The sequence below is a fragment of the Mytilus galloprovincialis genome, chromosome 2, assembly GCF_965363235.1.
Source record: "Mytilus galloprovincialis chromosome 2, xbMytGall1.hap1.1, whole genome shotgun sequence".
NCBI lineage: Eukaryota > Metazoa > Mollusca > Bivalvia > Mytilida > Mytilidae > Mytilus > Mytilus galloprovincialis.
The window spans coordinates 105853441-105865453 of NC_134839.1; the positions used below are offsets into that span (position 1 = coordinate 105853441).

General features: G+C 31.8%; 1 protein-coding gene across 5 annotated transcripts in view; it reads right to left on the reverse strand.

Moving 5' to 3' along the window:
- Positions 1-12013, reverse strand: part of LOC143065258 (calcitonin gene-related peptide type 1 receptor-like) — a 61491-nt gene that overhangs the window by 20747 nt on the left and 28731 nt on the right. For all 5 annotated transcript variants that reach the window (XM_076238710.1, XM_076238711.1, XM_076238713.1 and 2 more), the window contains 4 exons: positions 7519-7638; positions 5118-5224; positions 2702-2793; positions 658-784 (listed from right to left, as the gene is read on the reverse strand). In XM_076238710.1, the coding sequence (XP_076094825.1) occupies positions 658-784; positions 2702-2793; positions 5118-5224; positions 7519-7638 (446 nt within the window). The remainder of the gene's footprint in view (positions 1-657; positions 785-2701; positions 2794-5117; positions 5225-7518; positions 7639-12013) is intronic.

Sequence of the window (12013 nt, forward strand, 5' to 3'; positions counted from 1 at the left end):
CTCTTAAGAATGACATTTCAACCGCTGCATATGTTGTAGGTTGAATAATGCCATTAGCCATCTTTTAATGATAGTACGGAAAAAAGTTTATTTCCTACGACAGTGTGTCAAATGGTTTTAAGTTTCAGTTAACAGAGTGTAGCTTTATTGTTTTTTTGTTCAATTAAATCGACAGTATTATATCAGCTGTGCATGACAGACAGAACATAAAAGCTGTTGAAAATACTCATTATCAGCCAAAAATAGCGGTTCTCTGGTAGTAGAAAATTACGGTCAGATGATCATTTTACGTCTCTTTCTCATTTTGATAATTGGTAAAGAACAGACTGAGGCACTGCTACATAACATGAACAACTGTAATCAATTGTAATCAATTGTGTTTATTTAAAATAATTCGAACTCATTAGGTGTTTGCACCCTATGCATAGACTACCTTATATTGGTTTGGCATAACATATTTGATTCTAAATAATATTCAACATCATAATAGATTGTACCATCTCTCTTTATTTTATTTAAACGCCATTGGTGAGTCTTGTGTAAATGAAATTCACATTTGGTGTACTACATTATAAGCTTAGTATCTAAGACGATTTTTTTTATTCTATTCCTCTTCGAATTCTAAACTAAAATGAGTAATAAAATGTTTTTCCTTACCGGGTTATTAATGTAAACTTGAGGATCGAAGGAACTTGTTGCATAATAAGATATCCACAGAAGAGCTGTAATGATGTAGGATATAAACAAATGCTTATGTATTGTCACTCTGGTACATTTTAGCTGTCTGGAATAATAATTATAATATCATCTAGCATTAATTAAGCTAAAACATTAAAGTATCGTTACAATTCCGTCTTTCTCATGTTAAGGTTTCAAATCACTAATTCCTAGCCCGTTGCTTTTTATGTTAAATTCTGCAAATTCAAGCATTAATGGATACTTTGTCTTAAGTTCAAATATAGTGAGAGTCTAAACAGTATCTTATCCTGACCTGTGCTGAAATAATCAACATATCTTTAATTGTATATAAGAGCGTACTGGTTCCCCGGAAGTTTGATAGAACAAAAACAGGTAGTTTTGATAGATCTGAACAAGAGGGCAAAAACGCAGAAAATACCCGTCTAAATTACATTTAGTTAATAAATAAAATAATATTTACTGTTATTTTGATAGTATTTTTTTCCTTTCAGAATCAAGAACTTTTTTAATATACTTTTAAAATGTATCTTCAGGTACTAACTTTAGGTAAATCAAATATGAACGATCATAACTATTCTTCCCTGGGGGCGTCAATCTATGTGATACTGGAAAATTATTAAGTCAGTGATTATTTTTAACGCGGATTACTTAAAACCTTTACTAAATTCTTTCATAGATAGAAAGATTTCGTTTGGAAGTTCGCCTGTCCCTGAACAGAAAACTGATTTGAAACGCGATAGCATATCCTTTTTTTGTAGCAAGCCCGGAAATGTGAATTCTATTCAGATTAACTTATCACTCCTTTAAATACCAATTCAAAACGGTAATTATGTATGGGAATATTTTTTTATTGGTAAAGATATTAATTTTGTTATCTGTACATCAAAATTAAACTAAATATCATTCACGGTTCTACGATTTGTCGATACCTGTATCTTGACATTGGACAATGTCGTGTTTTTCTGTGACTGTTTATGACGTGTTTACACTACATAAGATGTTTGAAGTACACTGGTATATGTTTCAGTAGATGCGTGATATTTTATCAGTTGTTATTGGCTTTGAACTAGCTGTCAGCAACTGCGAGTACTATCAGATCAGTACTAAGTATCTCTTTTGTTTTGAGGATGTATAAGTACCTTGCACCATTCGGTTTGTGTTTTTGTTAGATGTTTTTCTGCTTTGTATCAATCTGATGAGTTAAGCCCTTTTCAACTGATTTTTATAGTGTTTTTTGTTGTACTGTTACATCACTGTCCGATGCTAAGACGAAAGATTGGTGCCAGTGAACTAGTGTTTTGTTTTTTCTTTATATTTGAATTTAATCCAAATGCTTTTGCATTAGTGGTCATTTTTATAAATTTCCTGTTTATCAAACTTTGAATTTTTCGAAAAACTAAGGATTTTCTTATCCCAGGCATAGATTACCTTAGCCGTATTTGGCACAACATTTTGGAATTTTGGATCCTCAATGCTCTTCAACTTTTTTATTGTTTGGCTTTATAAATATTTTGATATGAGCGTCACTGATGAGTCTTATGTAGACAAAACGCGCGTCTGGCGTACTAAATTATTATCCTGGTACCTTTGATAACTATTTACACCACTGGGTCGATGCCACTGCTGGTGAACGTTTCGTCCCCGAGGGTATCACCAGCCCAGTAGTCAACATTTCGGTGTTGACATGAATATCAATAATGTGGTCATTTTTATAAATTTCCTGTTTACCAAACTTTGAATTTTTCGAAAAACTAAGGATTTTCTTATCCCAGGCATAGATTACCTAAGCCGTATTTGGCACAACGTTTTGGAATTTTGGATCCTCAATGCTCTTCAACTTTTTTTTATTGTTTGACTTTATAAGTATTTTGATATGAGCGTCACTGATGAGTCTTATGTAGACGAAACGCGCGTCTGGCGTACTAAATTAAACTATTTGCATTACAATATCCTACTTTTTTTATAACAAACAAAAAAATTAAAATACTGAAAGTTTTTTTACCTGAAGCAAGTAAATATCAATAACGAAATGACCAGACATACGACAGACAAACTATAACCACTGAAGTAAACAAACAGCACGTTTTCTGCTCTCTGTAAAATAAATAATATTTATCTCTGTATTTCTTTTTATTATTTCATGATAAAGATTGGTGATCAAAGAGAATAAACAATTAACCTTAAATACACTTGTTTGTTATTGTCAATCATTCAAAGATACACTGTTCATTTTGTTATACAGAGGTAAATTTAGGGGGGCAGGGGGTCCGGGCCCACCCCTTTTTGGGGAAAAAAATTGGTCGCTTAAATAGGGAATCACTGACGCGTGACTGGAGCGGGCCCCCTCTTAGGCAATCAGTGGGCCCCCACTTATGAAAATTTCTGGATCCGCCACTGTTATATTATGCACGTAAACATTGGAAGACGCAGATGTGTAGTGAAAATATAAATATGTACAGCGATCACATAAATCAATATACAAAAGAAAAGGATCTACCATGAACATTTTAGTACAATGCTGTTCGAAACAAGAATATCAATTTCGTCTTGAAACATGCAATAGTTAACTTAACATAAATTGGGCTGTTTTGTGTAGGTAATTTTGTTTTTGACACCTCTACAAATGTTTGGAATTTGGTGTTATACACTTTCTATCTCATTAAAATTCGTCTATTTTATAATCTTAATCATTTTATTAGTGGTTCTTTCATGAAATGAAAGGCCTACCAATGTTGCTTAACTATAAATCCCTGCATTTGTTTTTCATTGGATGCAGTTATTAAAAGATATTTTCCGTATAAACATTTCAAGTATAGGTGACATTTGTAGGAAGTCTTGTTCCTTTTCTGTAAAAATTCATCGGCAGATACCAAAACATTGTTGATAAATATTCCGTATCAACTTCAGAAATAATATCAAATGGTCTTGAAATATAGATCATAGGTACTGACGTTGTTTATCGTCAAAATAACGTGTTAAAGTTTTCTTTTATTTGTCTTTGTAAAATATTACTTTTACTCTATAGTCTTTTTTGGTAACATCCATTTTTATAGTTATAAGGAATATATCAGACTGTTTACTGTTGTACTCTTAATTTACATGTTAACCTATTATGTCTGTATATCACGCATTGTTGTCAATATAATGGAATTGTATGCGACTGTCAAACAAATGAGATGTTTAACTAGCTTTAAAACCAGGTTTAATCCACAATTTTTCTACATAAGAAAATGTCTGAACCAAATCAAAATTTTAACCATTTGCTTTCCATATGATATTTTAGAGTTCGATATTTTTGTTATTTTACTTTTTTCAGTTGATAAGATATTTGAATGCTTCAAATGGTATTGAACAAGGGGTTCCTTGTGGTAAAGTTATGGTAATAATGGTATTGAACAAGGGGTTCCTTGTGGTAAAGTTATGGTAATAATGGTATTGAACAAGGGGTTCCTTGTGGTAAAGTTATGGTAATAATGGTATTGAACAAGGGGTTCCTTGTGGTAAAGTTATGGTAATAATGGTATTGAACAAGGGGTTCCTTGTGGTAAAGTTATGGTAATAATGGTATTGAACAAGGGGTTCCTTGTGGTAAAGTTATGGTAATAATGGTATTGAACAAGGGGTTCCTTGTGGTAAAGTTATGGTCATTATTGGATTGAACTTTATGAAATGTCTGTGAGACAGATAACAACGGATATTTTCGAATTATTGAACCCATAATACCATACGTTGTACTCATTGTACCAACTCAGGAATATGACAGTTCTTGTCCATTCGTTTTTGATGTGTTTTGTTATCTGATTTTGCCATGTGATTATGGACTTTCCGATTAGATTTTCCTGTAAGTTCAGTATTTTTGTGATTTTACTTTTTCCTTGATCGTAAAATCACTGAATGTGCATTATCATAATTAATTAAAACGGAGTATTTTTTTAAGGTTTTTTAATTATTCAAAGTGGTGTCCGATATAATACAATGAAACTTTAAATTAAGCCTGATGTGATCGCGTTGTAATTAAGCCGTCAAACGGCGATTTTCAACAATTTATTACAACCAACTATATTACACATTTTTAAAAGCACCTAAAAAGAAGTCGAGGTCCCTATCATTATTTTATATCAATAAAACGAAATTTTAAGTTTCAACAACATATCAATTTGTATGGAAAATCGAAATTGGAGATTTCATGATCTTAAGACAAATTACAGATTATTTTCGCTAATTTAATATGTGAACCAAAATTGTATGCAAAATTTTACTACTGTTAAAGTGCCTTTACCTTTGATGTATATATAAAATCAGCTTTACGCTATGCTGTTCGTTTATGGTTATATATTTGGTTTTGTTTCATGTTTTTAGTTTTAATTTTGCTTCATAATAACTATAAATACATAATAAATTAAAGTTAACACTACTACCCTAACTTTCTCTGTATCCGAACAAGGGGAATAATTTGTCCATACTCTATCAGAGTCCGGATGTCTATACCAAGTACCATCAATGTTACAGTCCTTGTATGGCAATCCTGTAAAAGCAAGTTAAATTTTTACCAGTCCAACTAAACTTAAACGCCGTACGGTGAACTATAGTTGTTAATGTCTGTGTCATTTTGGTCTCTTGTGGACAGTTGTCTCATTGGCAATCATACAACATCTTCTTTTTTATATATCTGTTGATTACTTTTTCCGTTATTAGGTCAGTCTTCAAATATTTACAGTCGCAGTGTGAAGTCAATGAATAATTGATGATCATAACATACAAAGATTTTTAATGCATTACGTAGCAGAAAAATATGATAAGATTGTCAATTTGGATAATTATTGAAGCATCATGTAGGGTTATTTTTCTTTTATCATTTTCGCAAACTGTCAATATCAAACGATAACACGTGCAAAGCGATCAGTTTCATTCGATATTCACGCAAACTTAAAACTTCCAATCAATGAATATTGGTTCTGATTGGTAACCTTATTACACGTCTAAGATTCTGTTGGCTAGAATAAGAAATAGAATTGGATACATGTCCCTGATAGAGAAGATAGTTTATACTTAAGTTATCGAACCATTTAGTCAAGCCAGGTCAAAAAGAACATACTAGAAAGAAGTACATATTATTAACGGAATAGAACATATGCATAGCTGAATTTTTGGTGCTATGAATTATTGATTTTATTATCGAAGTTAAATTACAGTATGTGTGATCAAGACCCGACCAACAATTATTGCTTCGTGTACATATTATCTATTATACTGCGAATAAGTCTGTATCTTTCATAAAGGGGTTTCTTGTGTAAACCATGGCGTCACAAACTTTCAACATTTCACTGAATTTTCAGAGCATTTCGTATGCCTGATCAGTTTATTTATATTGAAACGACATTAAAGTATGACTAAACAATAAGGGAACAGAAAAAGAAACTTAAGATGGCATCCGATGAATTTATTCGCATCAACATTTTAAACCAATTTTATACCAAGCTCCTACAGCCTGCGTCACTGGTCGTTTGCTATTTAAGGAGGGTAATTATAAAATTAAATGGAAGATTTGTTTTTATTTCAACTTTTTTTTCCATTTACCAGAACTTTTTCCCGTGACTTTATAATTGATCGCTTCCTATGTAAAACGGGACACATAATGATCTTGTTTTCAGTGTTAACAGGAGAGATTATATTGTGTTACTAGAAGTCCCACTGAACATATATCTATTGTATCATTATTTCGAATTTTTGGAAATATCTTCTGTTTTTTTGGTTGTTTTAACTCATAAGTCGAAAATAAACTGATAACGCCATTGCAAAATTTGAAAAAGACAAACAACAGTATACAAAACCCAATATAGAAAACTCAAACCCGGTGTGATCGCAGATAGTCCGGATAAAACTATTTGATACGGATATGAATCTTTGATTGATATAAATGGGTTTTCAAAAATGAATTTATTTTCAGTTATAAGCTACTTTCAAAAACCAATTTAACAAATCTAAAATTTCTCTTAGCTTTTCAAAACTGATATCATTTCACAGTATGCTAGTACCTTTAATGCAATTCCATGTAAACTAAACGGAGCCTTTCTAACGAGGACAATTCAAAATTCATTTCTAAAATGAAATTGACCGTACTTCTCACATCATCAAAACAATGCATGTAATGTTTTTGTTTTATAGATTTTACATCAAAAGCTTTTAAAATGAAAGGATTTTCGTCAAATATAACATAATTTATACTTCATATACAAACAATACTTTGCAGATGATTTATGATTTAATTACTGCAATTCCAGATCAAAGCCTGATACGTAACATAGAAATACAAAATACAAACATTATTAGAAGTAGTTAATAGACAACATAGAAAAACAGTAGTTAATATAGTGAAGAAAAAAAAGTTCGAAAACATGTTATGATATCCAAACAAATTAGATTGCAAGAAAGGACAAAAATTCATAAACATTACTCAGGTTTGAGTGGCAATTGGTGATACTCATTTAGTGAATGTTAGTGTTTATCTTTGTTACAGTTCAGTGTTTCGGTTCTTCAGTTGTTTTCCCTTTATAGTTGATGTGTTTCCCTCAGTTTTAGTATGTAACCCAAATTTGTTGTCGCTTAATACATTTAGTACGTTTGAACAGCGTTATACTACTGTTGTCTTTATTAAAAGTTTACTCCTTATATTATTCTTGAATTCACATCGTAATCAGTTTAAAGAAATCATTCATGAAGTTATTGTTACAATACTTATGTGATTTCATTGTGTGCTCCTCGATACATGATTTGTAGTACAGAACTTAATGGATGTATGTAACTCGTTAATCAACATACCTACATGGTGACCAAACTGATGTTTGAGGAAGTCTGGACATGTTCCATAGGTTCTGGTTCCTGCTCGAGCATAGTCCCAGCAATCATACCCATCAAAAGTAGCGTTGCAATACAGATATCCTAAACAAAATATGGATAACATGGATAAATAAGGAGTAAATTGATAATGTTTCACACCAAATTATGATTTTATAACAAGTATTTATGATAACTCTAGGTAAAAGCTGAATTATATTTTAATGATAATCTCATCGATGACGTTTTTGATTTGGTATTTGCTTCAAATTCATAGTAGTGGAAGTACTAAACATATAAATCGTAAGTCTAAATAAACAGCTGCGCCATGAGCGCATGATACGCCCGACGTCTAATGTGGAAATTTTATGCAATAATCATAAATATTTTCTGAGAAAGTTTTAAGCAATAACCATTTATTGTTTTTGAGACACTGCGGGACATGTAAAAAAAAATCCCCTTTTTTACAAAATACTCAATAACTCAAAAATAAAATTTTGAGTCATCACCAAAAAGTATGCGGATCTTTAGATTAATATAACAAAGAAGTGTGTAAAGGTTGAAGCAATAATCATAAATCTTTTTTGAGATACGGAACGACATGTAAAAAACCCCTCCCCCTTTTTTACAAAATACTCAATAACTCAAAAATGAAATTTTGAATCATCACCAAAAGTATACAAATTTTTAGATTAATATAACAAAGAAGTGTGTAAAGGTTTAAGCAATAATCAAGAATCGTTTTTGAGATACAGTGCGACATGTGAAAAAAAAACCAACCCTGTTTTAGTTACAAAGTGCCGTAACTCAAAACGTTTAAACCTTATTTTCACCAAAAAGTATACAGATCATTTGACCATCATAAGAAACAACTATATTAAGTTTCATGAAATTTTGATCAGTCGTTCTCAAGTTACGGTGCGACATGTTTACGTAGGACAGACAGACGGACAGACAGACGGACGGACACCGGACATTTGTATACCATAATACCTCCCGTCAAAATTTTGACGGGCGTATAAAAAAGAACCATCGAAAATTACGAAAATCATACATAACAAACAAATGTAAAACAAACATTACATATAAACTTTAAAAAATGAGTTACAAAAACCACAATGAAAACAGAGTAGGATTCAGGTTCTGCTGAAGGGTACAAGGTTCATGTTTAAGATATGGCACCCTTTATGTTGCACGAACAATAACAAATGCGGTAGTACGTCATTGTCGTACTTTACTATAGCATGGAGAGCAAGACCTTTGTTGAATGTTTTCTGAAGGGCCTTATGTGTTGCCTTTGCTTAAAAGTATCTAAATCTGATTCGTACAACACCTAGTGAATGCATTTTCACAGTAACTCTGGTGCCAAGTGTGTATTGTTGTATAATTACGTAAAAGGTTTTGGAATTTAAAATTCGAAAAATGTCACAAAAGGAAAAACAAAACCTAAACCAAATACACAATATACAGGTAAAATGCAAAGATTAATGAGTATGGCGAATTTTTGGGATAATTGAAAGACCAATAACGTATCTGGGCCTGTGTCGCTGCATGCTTTTGATTGAGGAAGATGAAAAACCATTTACAAATTTGTATTCTTCCGAAGACCTCTTATGGATTTACTACTTAAAGAATATAATAATTGAGATTCAAGGCTGTATCAGACCCAAACTATTCCGGACCTATATAAGCAAGAAGTTATTTAGAATATTAGTCAAATTATCTAAGGTCAATTTTGCATGAATGACTTGGAACATTAGTTTTATGATTACTTCTAAATTCATTTACGAAGAGTTATAGAAAGTTATGTTATAAGTAATTTTAGTACCAAAAGCACTGACTTCTGTGTGATAAAACCATCTCGAGCTTTACATTCCATTAGAAGTGGTACCCATCAAAGTTAGAAATTAAAAATAAACGCTTAAATGTAATGCATCGAAGAAACTTTTCTGGGTGTATCTTCTCCAAGAATACTCAAATCTAAATTGTTGAAAGTCATGGATATATGACCCGAACTATATGACCAAATAGAAGCAATAGAAGTATATCGCTGTTCAATAGTCATAAATCGATAAAGCGATACTTAAACAGGTTTACAAACTAAAACCGAGAAAGATATATCAATGATAAGAGGAATACAACTGAACAACAGAAACACACATATTAGACCTAAATCTAAAAACACATATTCATCTAGTATGACCACCATGACTGCCTGGATATCGTATATTAACTTGTTCATTAATCTTGGGTTCCCCTGCGTTGTTTTACAATCACCTATGAGTTTTGATTTTACAACCGACAAGATTCATATATTCATATTAAGAACCTACTAAGTATGCATGGTCTAACGTTGAATGTTGACTTTTCTTATTCTTTCAACTATTTTAAGTATAAAGAAGTATTCCTGCAATACTCCAAGTCTTGCTATATACATGGTATTTAAAATAATGTAATATATTGACATAAAAGCCTAAAAATTATTACAGACAACACTGTATCAAAACGACATCCTCATATCAGAATTATTCAGTGTAAGTATGCAAAAACCACTCTGACTGGAATCATTTGTTATATGTTTTTATTAATAATAAATGTCAACAGGAGTATACTTAACAAATGAACTAATTCTACCCGGTTTGATATAGGGGGAGGATATCCAATTTTTCAGAGAAATGCAACTGAACCAAAAAAATCGTATATTATTTGACGAAATACATTAGTAGTTTGAATAGATGTCTGCGTGTTTTTGCGACGTTGAGTTATTACTCTCTCAATGACATATACCCGGCGTCTCCTTCATCAATATTTAACATCAATCAAAATCATAGTTATTTTCCATAAACTGTATAGTTATTTCTATATCGAAACTCATTAAAAATATTGAGCCGCGATTTGTGATAACACAAAATAACAAAGTTAATTTTCCTTATAATCGAAAGGATTCATGGGGCAAATTTGAATGAAGTTAGTTTTGCTTATAAACGAACAGATTTATTGGACAACTTTGACTGAAACAATTGTAACATTAGTGGCGGAATAATTCTAAAATCAACGGAGAATTTGTAAGGGTATGTTATACTGTGAAGCATAACTTATCAGACACTGAACACAGAAGCCAAGAAATAAAGTGGCTGCACGTGGGATAAACACAATATACTCAACATATTCAAGCTATGATTCAAATATAAATACTCTCTCAATGACATATACCCGGCGTCTCCTTCATCAATATTTAACATCAATCAAAATCATAGTTATTTTCCATAAACTGTATAGTTTTTTCTATATCGAAACTCATTAAAAGTATTGAGCCGCGATTTGTGTTAACACAAAATATCAAAGTTAATTTTCCTTATAATCGAAAGGATTCATGGGACAACTTTGAATGAAGTTAATTTTGCTTATAAACGAACAGATTTATTGGACAACTTTGACTGAAACAGTTGTAACATTAGTGGCGGAATAATTCTATAATCAACGAAGAATTTGTAAGGGTATGTTATATGGAATAACCGTTTCACAAATGTTATCGGATATGTTCCTTACGTCGTAACTACAATCCCCTTCCCTTTCATGAATGTGACCTACCGAATTAGACTATTTACCGGATTTTTTATCACATAAGCAACACGACGGGTGCCGCATGTGGAGCAGGATCTGCTTACCCCTTCCGGAGCACCTGAGATCACCCCTAGTTTTTTGGTGGGGTTCGTGTTGTTTATTCTTTAGTTTTCTATGTTGTGTTGTGTGTGCTGTTGTTTGTTTGTCTTTTTCATTTTTAGCCATGGTGTTGTCAGTTTGTTTTAGATTTATGAGTTTGACTGTCCCTTTGGTATCTTTCGTCCCTCTTTTATCAGTCACTAAACACAGAAGCCAAGAAATAAAGTGGCTGCACGTGGGATAAACACAATATACTCAACATATTCAAGCTATGATTCAAATATAAAATCATTTAAAAAACTTTTCTACCAAAGATTGAAAGGAATGACATAATGCGTTTAACTTAAAGACTGTTTCCTATTGTTAGACTCTGTTGAAATGTTATTTCATCGAATAAAAATGTGATTGCAAACAATGTCTCTTTTAGTGTAACAGATCATTAATATTATTTTCTAGAGTTACGTGAACAGGTGAGAAAACCGTACTCTATCTGCTGTGTCTTATTAATCAAATGCGAGAAAAAAAATGAGTACATCACCAAAGGCAGTTAGTAAATATGATATACATGGAGAACCAAATTTGAGATAAAAACGTAATGCTATATTCTTAACAATTTTCTGTAAAATGTCTGCCTAAAACGAAGTAGCGTTTAATCGGGGAGGATAGGACAGTTGGTTCTAAAAAATTCTAACCATGTGTTGTGAAATACAAATATACTGTTTATTATAACATCTAACACCTTGAAAAATCCTGGAGCACATAAATATTTATGCAAAATGAGAGTGGGCCTTTTTTTCTATTATTTGTATAAACATTT